Source organism: Gossypium raimondii, chromosome 10, assembly GCF_025698545.1.
Source record: "Gossypium raimondii isolate GPD5lz chromosome 10, ASM2569854v1, whole genome shotgun sequence".
In the NCBI taxonomy this organism is placed as follows: Eukaryota; Viridiplantae; Streptophyta; class Magnoliopsida; order Malvales; family Malvaceae; genus Gossypium; species Gossypium raimondii.
Genome location: NC_068574.1, coordinates 25439052 through 25451656, shown reverse-complemented (window position 1 = coordinate 25451656; position 12605 = coordinate 25439052). Strand labels below are relative to the sequence as shown.

Below are 12605 nucleotides of genomic sequence, written 5' to 3'. Positions count from 1 at the left end.
GCTTCCCACACATTGATCCTTGAGGTCAAAGATTCTTTCAAGCAGAGAGTAATTGTCACGAGCTGAATTGAGGCATTGATGAAAAGACACGTTTTGAGAAGGGATTAATGAAACGATGTGCATCGGGGTTTATAAAAACAAACTTTTAAGTGTTATTTCCATTTCAATTTTCTTCCTATATATTCGAAGGCATAATGAATGCTATTGCACCCGTATTCTTCCTCTGATTTCTCCCTCAATTCTCTCGTGTCTCTCTTCTATTCTGTTGACAGTCGTACCAGCAAACAATGAGTAGTCAGTCGTCTGGCTTTCCAAAGACAATGGTATCCACATGATCGTCGGATTTCTCATTACACTTGTCCCAGTTCAGGGGAGTTTAGACACTTACTAAAAACAGAAATACCTAACCACTTTTTATTTATATTATTAATACGATGTTAATTAACTTGTTTCTTTTAATTTTAATCATTATAGCAATTATGTATAATATAACTTGTTTATTGTGCTTCTCCGGTTAGAGGGGCGGGGGCGAATACCTTTAAAACACAAACAATATAAAAAAATAAAAAAACACGATAAATTTATTACATGTATCCCAAAAAACATTAAAAAGAATGAAAAACTAGGTCAAATAAATTAGAACACGTAGGCTGACAAACTAAAACAAAATAACGCCCCATTTCAACCTAAGGAGCCTTTCAACTCCAAATCAGTAAATATATGACCTCAAAAATTCAGTACACAAACAAACACATCCACTGTTTCAAAACCAAAAGAATTTCTGTCAAAATCTATTTCCTAATTCACTATCGAGTTCGAACCCGCATCTATTCTCAAACTTACACTCTCATTCTAACCTTATTTCCCCCCTACAAATGTAAAACCTGTTTGTTGCATCCCTTATTCCTTCAAAGAAGCAAGGCGTTAACCCCTCGAACAAAGAAATGTGCTTCCCATTTTTTTTCCAATATTGCGGGGGCACACAACCTCACCATCATAAAATTGATGGAAATAATAGGTAAAGTACGAAGCGAATAGGGGATGTCCAAGACAGGATACAGAACTCACACCGACTGGGGGAATTTCACATTACCAAGAAATCGGAGAAACTCAAGTCCTGCAACTATTTTCTACATTCAAGATTGCACAGCCAACCTCTGAAGATGCTCGAAGAAGACTTGTAAACTTACATCATCAGTAAAGATTATATCCGATCCAGCAGCTATATCTGAGGAATTATTGTATGTTGCTGATGGGTTCAATTTTGCCAATAAAAATCTTGCCTGCACAAGGAAATCAAAATTAACAAATATATAACTCGTGAAAGAAAAACTGGTTTAAGAGTACTGAATAACAGTAAGCCTCTTAATGTAAAATACTGCATTGGCTATCAAAAGTATCAGAAAAGGGGAAGGAAAGAGAGGGGAAGTTATTCGACAGAAAATATTGAAACCTCGGCTTAGCAGACCAAGTGCAGAAAGAACATTTATGAGCCCTAAGTGGCAAACCACAATTACGACACCTCTCTTTCAGTGGATTCAATTCAAGGGATTCAGCACGGTCCAATTCAGACCAAACCTATGGCTGACTGCAACCTTTACATTATGAATGAGGGTCTCCGACTCTTTATATTTCTTAAAGTATCCATGCCCAATGCATATCCAGACATAAATATGGAGATATGATCGTGATGAAATAAAAAAGAAATCAGTCCTAATGAAATAAACTGACCTGGGATCCATGCTGATCACATACAACCAATCTAGGGACAGGGAATCGTTCCTGAATTATCATTTGGGCGTCAGCCTGGGGTGCTTGCAAAAGCTCTGCAAATGCCTGTTAAAAAATAAGCTTTTCATAACAATGTGAACATAGAAATAGGGTACTAAACACTGGAACTTAAGCAGCATTATAAACTTAATTGAAGAATTGGGCGAATTCCAACATTCTCATGCAATAATGCAATTTGGAGCTTAAAATATAAAGGACATTGCAAAAAGAAACATGCCATTGCCACATAAAGTACAAGACATTTATTGGATCAGTTTATTTGATTGATGAAGTGTTTTATGCATGCTTTATAATGCCTCATTATCAGTTACTGGATACTTTATTATTTAGCTTTAAAATATTAGGAAATATACATTTAGCTTCCCCTAGAAAGCATTATCTATTTAGAGGGAAAAGGGGAAACTCAATATCCTCTAAATTACATAATCAGGGAGATCGCAGATCATAGTTTCATTTTCAGAGCTGCAAGGTGGTGGTACCAAAGGTTTGCTTCTGACAGTAGTTTAGGATAAAATTCTCACATTAAATCAGTAAAACCAAAGTAAAAATAACAAAGCATTATTTCTAGCTTCAGGAGACCATAAATTTAGTACTAACACCAATTCGGTTGTTCCCCAAAGTGATCAATCAAAATTATTATTATGTAAATGTAAAAATAAACCATGTTTACTGGGAGTAATTTCGCACATTACAATATAATGCTTCTAAATAAATCATTATAATAAGCTCTAGATTCAGGTACTATGAACAAAATCAGCTTACCTGATGTTCAGGCTGATTCTGGTAACCCATGTTGCGCCACTGTGCTATTGTCATACCATGGAAAACAACAATACTGAAATATGAATCCAGCAAGAGAATGCGATCAGCTGAAATGGAAGCCACATCCAATAATGCTGGTTGGGGCAGCGAGTTGAATGAATATGATATTAATGATGGTTGAATCATAACAGCTGCATTTGTAATATTTTCCCTGTTCAACAACATGCGAAAATAGGCAGTTTCATCTGGACTGTTGTTAAAAACCTGTATCAGAAAAGGAAAGAAAGAAAACCTGTATAAGAGCATAAGTCAATAAGATATTTGAGAAAAGACAGAAATTTTGAAATAAAAAAAAATTACCTGTACAAATTGAGACCTCCGCAGGTTAAACATAAACTGAGGAAACAAAGAAAAACAAGGATTTAAAGTGAAGGATGATGGATCATCCTTCCGGTAGTCGCCAAATTTGGAACAAAGCCTAATGAGGTTCCGGTCTAACCACCGTGTAGCATCAAACCCCTCCTAAAAGAAACATAAGACATAATTATGCAAATGATTAAGCAAATACTAAACAAGTGATTAGAAGCAGCAAATAGATGTTTGTTGTAGTAGCAACTACCCTCACAGATAATAGATAAAAGAGAGCAGGAACAAAATGTCAGGGCTAAGAGGAAAGCAGGCAGAGAGAAGCACTAAAAACTAGGGCAAAGCACTAAGAGAGAGCTCTGATCCATATTCTATAATAAGGAAACAGAATGAGAATGGAAATTATTCCATAAATGATAGCATAATGAACTAGCGGAAGGTATCATCCAAATCAGATGGTGCATACATTCAAAAAGAAATACAAATGGGAGATAACTGAAAAGAAGACTTCAATTTACCTCAGTCTCCATTTTCAGGGAAGTTATTCTTGCCATTACAACAGCTGCAGTCTCTTGATCGAATCCTCGTAGCAATTCCTAGAAAGGACATATTACCATAAATCATTTCCAACAACAATCAATCATATATGACGGATGGTATCCAAATCATGATACAAGAACAATGATACAAGATGGGATGAAATGGCTAGAGGTGTCCATGGCCCAGCCCAAAAAATGGGCATAAAATTTTGCCCAAGCCCAGCCCAAATAAAAATGCTAAAACCCAAGCCGGCCCACCTGTATTATTTTTTTATAATTTTTTAAAAAAATATATAATACATCAAAATACTAAAAACATTAAAATTAATGTTTCCCAACAAATTGAAAATAAATTTAAAAAAATTATGTATAACACTAAGATAAATGCAACTTAACAAGCAAATGTGAAATGACTCTAAAATAGTAATGAAATTACCAATAAAACAAGAGTTATACAATATCCAAATACCAACAACAAAATAGTAGCAACATAATTGTGAAATGGTAGCAAAATAGTGAAAAAACAACAAGAAAATAGCAAGAAAATAATATAAAACAGCACCAAAAAAAAAAACAGCAGGTTTTTTTTTCACATTCGGGCCGGGCCCGGGCCAAAAAAGCCTTACCTGAGGCCTGGTTCATTTTCTAAACGGGTCTTATTTTTTTCCCAAGCCCATTTTTTGGGCCTATATTTTTACCCAAACCCTCCCACTTTTTGGGAAGGCCTTCGGGCCAGGTGGCCCGGCCCATAGACAGGTCTAGAAATGGCAGAACTGAAAACAATAACCTAATCCATTATGTAGGCAATTTAAAAAACAAAAGAACAAAAACGAGAGATTTCTAACAAACCTCTGAACTAACAGTGCTGTCTACCCATTGTCTTGTCACGGTCGTGACTCGAAGCATTGTTTTACCTTCGGGGTCTTGATAGCTGCAGTTAGATAAACAACATCACAATAACTTAACTAACATACAAAGCGAAAACCAAATCAAATGCACTTAACTAAGGGAAATAAAGAGGACCCTTGTGAGTAATTCATACACCAAACCTTGTAAGAAACTGCAAATAGAACTGTGAATTTGCAGCTCCTGGAACATTTGATCGCTCAGTTGATGAGAGATCAAATAAGACCGTCAAGGAAGTACTCTTGTTGAGGCCACACATTTTCCATGCTGTAGTGTTCCCCTCCCCAATGACTGTGTCAGCAACATTAGGTCCTTTCTGAAACACTCAAAAGTAATCATCTCAAATCCCCAAAATACAATTAAATTTAATATACTGTTTGGAGCAAATAAGAAATGTTGCTAAATTGTTAAATGGTCCAACCTTCTCCAAAGATGTGCAAGGCCCAATTACCCCTTGAATTTTGATGTCCTTTGAACAGTTAATCTCAAGCATTCCACTAGAAAGGGGAAAAAAGGAAGCTTGTAATGAGTGAGATTTATACTGTAACAGATACTGATAGTGCATATTTCTGAGTGCTCAAAACCATGTCATAGCCAATCATACGCACAGATAATGCATGTGTATCAAAAGAGAGAGAAGCTAAAGCTAGACCAGATAAATTAATTTCATTAAACTTTGAAGGAGAGATTTCATTTCTCTTAATAAAAATTAAATTTGAAATCAAGACTTTGGAGGTTGGCATATATACTCAAACAAACATAGACAGTAACAACTGCTGTATAAATGTAAATTGACCAATAAAGAAGGCTAGTGCATAGTTATTTATCAACGCCATAGATAAGAGAAGAAAAAAAAGTATATCAACAATGAGAAGATTTGGTCTGGTAATAGAACTAACTTAAAGCAAAGGCCAAGAGAATGTTCTCCATCCTCAAATACACGCTTGAAAGAGTCTTTGAATACAGAATGACCAAAACTTTCAGCTAGAACAACAAGGCCACCTGTTCTTTCAACTGCAACTTTCATTTCAGCAACCCCAACCTGAGAATACAAGAACACCCATTACACTATGACAATAATTTCGCTTGGAGTTTGTAGCATTTATCTAAAATAAATGGTTTGCACCCTAAACAGAATAAATATCATGTACAAATTTTTTTTACAACATAAAACATTCACATTACAAGCAGAGCTGTCAATTCTGACCTGAACCAAAAACCTGACTGATCAACCCAAACCCGATTTAACCATAAAAAGTCAACAGCCTGAACCTGAAACTAAGCCGAACTCAGTCCAACCTGAACCAAAATTGATTTGAACTGAAAATTACCCAAACCCAAAATGACCAATACCTTAAACTAACAAGAACCAGAAATAGTCCAAAACCCGTACTGACTCAACCCGAAAAACGAGCCTCAACCCTGAACCAGAAACAACCCAACCCATAATGATATAAACCTGAAATTACCCAAACCAAAGTAACCCAAAAATTTTAAACCCAAATTTCACCCAACCTCAAACCAACTTGATCCACCCAATTGACAGGTCTAATTACAAGCTACCAATAAAAAGAAGCATGGTATTAAAAACAAGCCTTAATGAACTCATATTTTCACTGCATCTTACCTCTGATGCGCTGAAAGTTAAGCATGGTCGCACACGCAAGAGAGGGGGTTACATTTGGGTAGTTCAAGTTTACAAATAAACCTAGGGTATTTATGTCCTATTAGCTGCAGCAGGTTCTTTGATGTGTTCATTTGATCCATAGACCAGTTAGGAGGCAGAAAAGAAATATGAACCTAACATATTACTGATCTGATAATATGACTTAGGCATATTGAAGCAAATCAACTAGATCTAATATAGAGACTGATTTATTTAAAAAACACAAGTTAATATAACTAAGAGGAATTAAAATGTGGGCAAGACACACCTGATCAAGTGCAGATGCAAAAAGGTCAAGTACATGACCTTGGCTGACAAGCTGCTTCGCAAGACTATCATAAAATTTTACTGCTTTCTTAAAATACGGTGCAGCATCCTTATCAAGATCCTTATGGGAACGTACAGGTTCTGACAAGTCTTTCGATACAATCTGCAAAAATCATATGAATCATATAATACAAGATTATTAGTATAAATTAAAAACAAAGCAACTCTCAAATAAAGATGATTTGATTAATCTCCATTTTCTCAATTAGATCATAATTGTGTACAAAGTATTCCTACAACTACAAGGTACCTAAGAACGAAGCTTGCCTTGCACAAAGATATATTAAGGTACCAGGCTATATGAAACTATAAAGGTAACATGAAAATTGGCCGAAAACTTTGGAGACAGAATAAAGGTCTCAGTCAATTTGCAGCAAAAATAAAGGTTATACCAATTACAACAAACCATGTCCATATCAACCATGCCATATTATTAAAGTGGATTAATCATAAACTACCAAAACATGCATCAGTAAACAAGTGATACCCATAAAATTTGGTCCTATCATTTAATTTTAGAGTAAGTAAGAATTCAGAAGCTAAACAAAGTAATGGCATTACCGTGCCTGGCCCTTCAGTACATGGACCACCAACCAAAGCAATAATCCTAGCACCAGTTCCAGGCAAGCAAGCTGCAAGCAATCCTGCTGAAACACTTAAGGCCACTCCAGTGCACCTCGACGCCCTGTGCCCCGCTTGTACAGGCCATTGATCCGTTTGTAATTCATCCAACAACTACATTAAATTAAACCAACCACTAAATAAAAGAATTTAACCATTCAAAAAACTGAATTCCCACGACAAATATGTCAAAACGCACCGTGTCTAGGGTGTATTCGCAATCGGAAGCAGGCAATAAAAACCGGTTAACGCCAGTATTTGCGTAACCATTGTGCAGGACTTTCGGATACCCTACTGTTGGCCGCCGCCCAGCAGAACCGAGGCCTAAGTGCTCCAACACTTGCTCCCTGGAAATCTCCTTGCTACCCCTGAAAACGTAGACCTTCGACATATCCGAGAACCCCAATTCATGGACTTGGACTTGAGTTCCAAACGAAACAAAGCCGACAAGCGCATGTTCTGGCAACAACCCAATAGCCTGCTTCATCGCCGATTTAACAAACTCAAGCTCTTCCTCTATCATGCAAGTGTCCAACACGAACACAAACACTGGTGGCAATTGAGGAGCATTGGAATTGTTGGGATCGGGAAACGATTGGAGCGCGTATTGCACGGTGGTATACTGCGGATAGAGTTCGCCAGGCAAGTTCGTTTCGGATATCATGGCATAGTGAGGCGGAAAATGGTTTCGCTGGTAACAAAACGGGCAGATCCAGATCTTGGCCATGAAGTCAACGCGCGCGAAGGCGTTGAGGACGGCGGAACATGTCTTGCATCGCAGCGGCGCGTAAGGCAGCATCGGAATGTCCGTGTGTGGACGGATCGGAGCGATTGAAGCAGCCAACGGAATGACACACTTGCTGGCTTCCACTTTAGTGCGTGGCCAAACGTTCCACGTCATCCGTACGGCATCTATCCCTTCGGGATCCATGTTCGCCATTTCCGACATGGTTGAATTTTATTTGAATTTTTCTTTAAATCGAAGACAATTGTTCTTTTTTTTTTTTTTTTGGATAGATTCGATCACTAACTTTGAACTTGAATAAGAATTTCAGGGTTTGTCAAACTCTTTTTCCTGATTTTGGACGACCCCCTGAAGAAACTGAAGAGAAAGGGGTGACCGGGAGATAAAAGAGAGAAGGATTGAAGTAAAAGCGAATCTGAAAAGGAAAAGTGAAAATAGGAATAAACTAAAAAGTGGGTATTTAAAGGGGAAGATTTCAGATTTGTAATTACGGAATATTATCGCCTTCCATTGTTTACCGGTATGCTACAGTTTTTTTTTTTTTGGATTAATTTAGTAACCAAATATAAATGCCTCAAAATTTGAGAAATATGTCACTAGCAGATCTAGGGTAAAATACCAAAAAAGCCCTATTTTTTAAAAATTTATTGAAATGGGCCTAGTATTTTATTATTTACCAGAATGAGTCATTTTCCCTGAAATCGCGTCCACATCAGCGCGATGTCAGGGGACGTGTCAGTAAATCGCATCCACGTCAGCGCGATTTGCTTTCGTGGACACAAATCGCTCCTATGAGGACGTGATTTGTCGACATCGTCTCGACATCGCTACCGACGTGGGCGATTTTTGAAAATGGCCCATTCCGGTAAATAATAAAATACCCGGCCTATTTCGGTAAATTTTAAAAAAATAGAGCTTTTATGTGTAATTTGCCCCCCTTTTTTTAGTATTTTGCCTCTAATAATACATATTAATGTATTACTGTAATATGTAGCTCAAATTATGTATTATAGTTAATATTCATAATATTGTAGCTCAAATTGTCAATCCATCTATACTATTGTACTAATAATATATATTAATATAATATTGAAGAGTTAATTGATTAAAAAATAAATGCAACAAGTACAAAAAGATTCAAAATTATTACCAACAAGATTTGAACCAAGGTACTAAGAGAAAAGAGCAAGCATCTTAACCAACTAAGCTAAACTAATTAACTGACATATTATAAAAATATTGTTATTATCTTAATTATATTACTTACTCTAATGATTTATCGAACCATTCCATACACGTGTCAAATCAGAAAAAATAATACAATAATTCTGTAAAAAAATCCGGTGTTTACTTCAAATAAATAAGGAAAATAATGATTTGAATGTTTCAAAATTCAATTTTAAACCGAAAAAATCAAAATTTAGAGGCAAAAAATGATCTTTTTTGACGAAAAATGTGGCAAACCGCCTTCGGCCATTTGTCAGCGCATAGATCTCGAAAAGTTATTCGAAATAAAAAAAATCGTCTCAATCGGACAATCGAGCCAAAAGTTATGGCCTTTCAAAGTTTTCCAAGCTAAAAAACATAAACTGTTCATGAATTATTACTTCCACGTCAGCAAATCGCGCTTACGTGGACGCGATCTGTTGCCATGTAAGTAATCGCGCTGACGTGGACGCGACTTGCTGACACATCTCCTGACATCGCGCTGACGTGGACGCGATTTCGGAGAAAATGACCCATTCCGGTAAATAATAAAATACCAGACCCATTTCGATAAATTTTAAAAAAATAGGGCTTTTATGTGTAATTTACCCCTAGATCTACATCGGAAGCATCATTAACTGTATTAACCCAGTTTCCTTATTTGTATTCTATCTAATTAATTTCTTTGATATTTCTTCCATGCTTTCTTTTCATTTTATATGAATAATTTTCTTTTTGAGTTTACAAATATAGTACAACCAAAGTAAGATTATAAATGCATGTTCGAGCACATATTAAATAGAATCAAATTAATACTAAAATATATATTCGAATAACTATAAAATATAATCAAATCAAACCAATACCAAAATATATGTTCAAGCAACTATAAAATAGAATCTAATTAATACCAAGTACAAAATAAACTAATAACTAAAATAATCTAAACAAAAACTCACACACGATCTGATTTTTAGTCGATAAACTAATACTTTTCCAATAACTTAAGTAACATTAGATCATGACCATTTATTAAAAGGTTAATTTTGATAATTAATCTTACAGCACGTTTGGTTCGCTGTATTGGAATAGACGCGTAATGAAATAGAGGCGTAATAGCAAATCAATTGTTTGGTTGAATGTAATGAAATAGAGGCGTAATAGTATTCTTGTGTTTGGTTGAATGGAATAGAGGTGTAATAGCATAATGGAAAAAACTAAAATGACTAGAATACCCTTAGCATAAATTTGTTTGGGTAAATGATTATTGTTATTGTTATTTAAATTTTAATAAGATTATTAATATCAATAATAAATAATTTAATCATATTTAAACATAATTATTATTAAATATATTATAATTAAAATATATAATTTAATAAAATTCTTAATAATCAATATTCTTATATGAATTTACTCAAATCATAATATATGATACTATAAAATATAATTTAACATAATTATTATTAAATATATTATAATTAAAATATATAATTTAATAAAATTCTTAATAATTAATATTATTATATGAATTTACTCAAATCATAATATATGATACTATAAAAGATAATTTAACATAATTATTATTAAATATATTTTAATTAAACTATATAATTTAATAAAACTCTTAATAATCAATATTCTTATATGAATTTACTAAAATCATAATATATGATACTATAAAATATAATTTGAAATAATTAATATTAAATATATTTTAATTAAAATATATGATTTAATAAAATTTAAAATAATTATAACTAATAAATTTTCTTATATGAATTTGTATAATTTAAAATAATTATTATTATTATAATTTAATAATAATATATAATTTCATAAAATTCTTGATAATAAATTTTCTTATATGAATTTATATAATTTAAAATAATTAATATTAAATATAATTTAATAATGATATATAATTTCATAAATTTCTTGATAATAAATTTTCTTATATGAATTTATACAATTTAAAATAATTAATATTAAATATAATTTAATAATGATATATAATTTCATAAAATTCTTAATAATAAAATGTTCTTATATGAATTTACTAAAATCATAATATAACTTAAGAATTATATTCTGCATAAACATAATTAACTTATATTAAGAAAATGTTAGATGAAAATGAAATTCTACATCATAATCCATATGTTATATAATTTTACAACATCAAAAAGTTTGAACATTGATTTTTAATGGTCAGAAAGAAATCTTCTGACCCATTCTAATTGCGCGGCAGAAGGTAAACTAAAGAAAACGAGCATTTGAGTTGGATGATCTGGAATTTTACTCAAAGCTCGATACCGCTCATCGTCGGTTAAACCTTCAATTTCCCATAAGGTTGAATATAAATTTGTAGCTTTCTCTTGGATGATCTGGAATTCTTCTGACTTCTGCTGAACTACCACATCGGAGGCAATACTCCTACTGATTTGATCGCCAATGGCCCGCATGTTTTCGGCCAATAAAGTGGCAGCCTCATCAAATGAAGAAGACATATTATCACGAGCATCAGATTTCTTCTTTCTCTTGTTTGAAGATGAGGAATCCCCTTGGTCTCTATCTCGTCGCGGCTCCACAGCAGAAACATCCATGTCATCCAAAGAGACGTCAGCTTCGCAGTCATAGAATGAGTTTCTTTCTTCATCCATATATGTAGTAGGTACACCCTCAGCATTTATTTCTTCAAGAACATCAGCAGCTGTTTGAGCATCTTTCCCAGTCGCTCGATCTCTTGCGTATATGGCAGTAAGCTGGTCGTAGTAAGGGAAAGAACGGCGTCTGAATTGAGCGGCTTCTTTGTGACTCTAAAAAAATGAGGAAATCATATTAGTTATAAGTTTGGTAAAAATAAGATAATAAAGACTTGAAATAATCTTACCTTTAAATAGGAGTCCCAAACCGCATCTTCAGCAACAACGAGCTGCCTATGCTCGTCCCAACCAAAACCGCTATTGTTTTGGTCATTAAGCATGTCATAGACGATTGACCACTCTCTTTTGAATAACCTAATCCTCGATTCAATATTAGGTTTCACCTTCAACATTGCATTTGGTAAAGCCTTTTATAGCATTCTTTCCAACTCGTTTAAATAACCGGCTTTGAACCCAGTATCAGCATTAAATGTTCCAACATTGTGCAAGTCCACCATACAAGAAACCAATGCTGCATCTTCTTCTGGAACCCATTTTCTTTTGATTCATCGAGAAGCTTGAGAAGAAGCATTTGATTCTGGAACACCTGACATAATTATCTTAAGAAAAAAAACCAATTATATTAATTACTATTTTAATATCATGAATCAAAAGGTGAACACTTTATAAAATTATAATTAAGTTCAATATCAGGAATCAAAAGCTCCATACCACAAAAATTTAAAATTATAACACATGCTGAATGAAAAGAAATTAAATTATAATTCAACAAGTTTAGTACAATACAAAAATTAATTCAAACACCACAAAAGTTTCACAAACTAATTTCTAGATGCTTGCCATTCATTGAACATTTGGTTGGCTAGCTCCATACTCCAAGTAGCCCAAGCTTACGATATTCGGTTCATTGTCATCCACCACATTACTAGGTAATCCTTCTCCCACCTCCGCTTCAATAGGGTCAATACTCATATGGGTTCGGATAAAATTATGGAGCAAACAACATGCAA

The 12605-nt window shown here is 34.1% G+C and overlaps 2 protein-coding genes across 2 annotated transcripts; both read right to left on the bottom strand.

The window, feature by feature from the left end:
• Positions 1 to 555: 555 nt before the first annotated feature.
• Positions 556 to 8243, bottom strand: LOC105776899 (protein transport protein SEC23). The gene is made up of 12 exons (XM_012599854.2): positions 7178 to 8243; positions 6919 to 7092; positions 6299 to 6460; positions 5264 to 5406; positions 4786 to 4861; positions 4508 to 4680; positions 4308 to 4389; positions 3438 to 3515; positions 2914 to 3075; positions 2554 to 2817; positions 1732 to 1836; positions 556 to 1283 (listed from the first exon to the last, which is right to left on the bottom strand). The coding sequence occupies exons 1-12, from the start codon at positions 7925 to 7927 to the stop codon at positions 1137 to 1139; spliced, it is 2316 nt and encodes a 771-aa protein (XP_012455308.1). The 5' UTR covers positions 7928 to 8243; the 3' UTR covers positions 556 to 1136.
• On the bottom strand, positions 8040 to 11963 carry LOC128033917 (uncharacterized protein At2g29880-like). Its single transcript, XM_052622417.1, has 3 exons — positions 11823 to 11963; positions 11161 to 11748; positions 8040 to 8138 (listed from the first exon to the last, which is right to left on the bottom strand). The coding sequence occupies exons 1-3, from the start codon at positions 11913 to 11915 to the stop codon at positions 8040 to 8042; spliced, it is 780 nt and encodes a 259-aa protein (XP_052478377.1). The 5' UTR covers positions 11916 to 11963.
• Positions 11964 to 12605: the final 642 nt, after the last annotated feature.

Bases quoted from the DNA above. Each gene is read 5' to 3' on its own strand.
- LOC105776899 (XM_012599854.2), bottom strand. From the start codon at position 7,927: ATGTCGGAAATGGCGAACATGGATCCCGAAGGGATAGATGCCGTACGG. The intron at 4,681-4,785 runs GTTGGACCATTT...TGAGTGTTTCAG, and splicing joins CTTGCACATCTTTGGAGAAG to AAAGGACCTAATGTTGCTGA. The intron at 1,837-2,553 runs GTAAGCTGATTT...ATTTTTTAACAG, and splicing joins AGAATCAGCCTGAACATCAG to GCATTTGCAGAGCTTTTGCA.
- LOC128033917 (XM_052622417.1), bottom strand. From the start codon at position 11,915: ATGCTTAATGACCAAAACAATAGCGGTTTTGGTTGGGACGAGCATAGG. The intron at 11,749-11,822 runs GTAAGATTATTT...TCATTTTTTTAG, and splicing joins TTTGGGACTCCTATTTAAAG to AGTCACAAAGAAGCCGCTCA. The intron at 8,139-11,160 runs GTCAGAAGATTT...TTTCCTTTTCAG, and splicing joins CTGCCGCGCAATTAGAATGG to ATTCGCTTTTACTTCAATCC.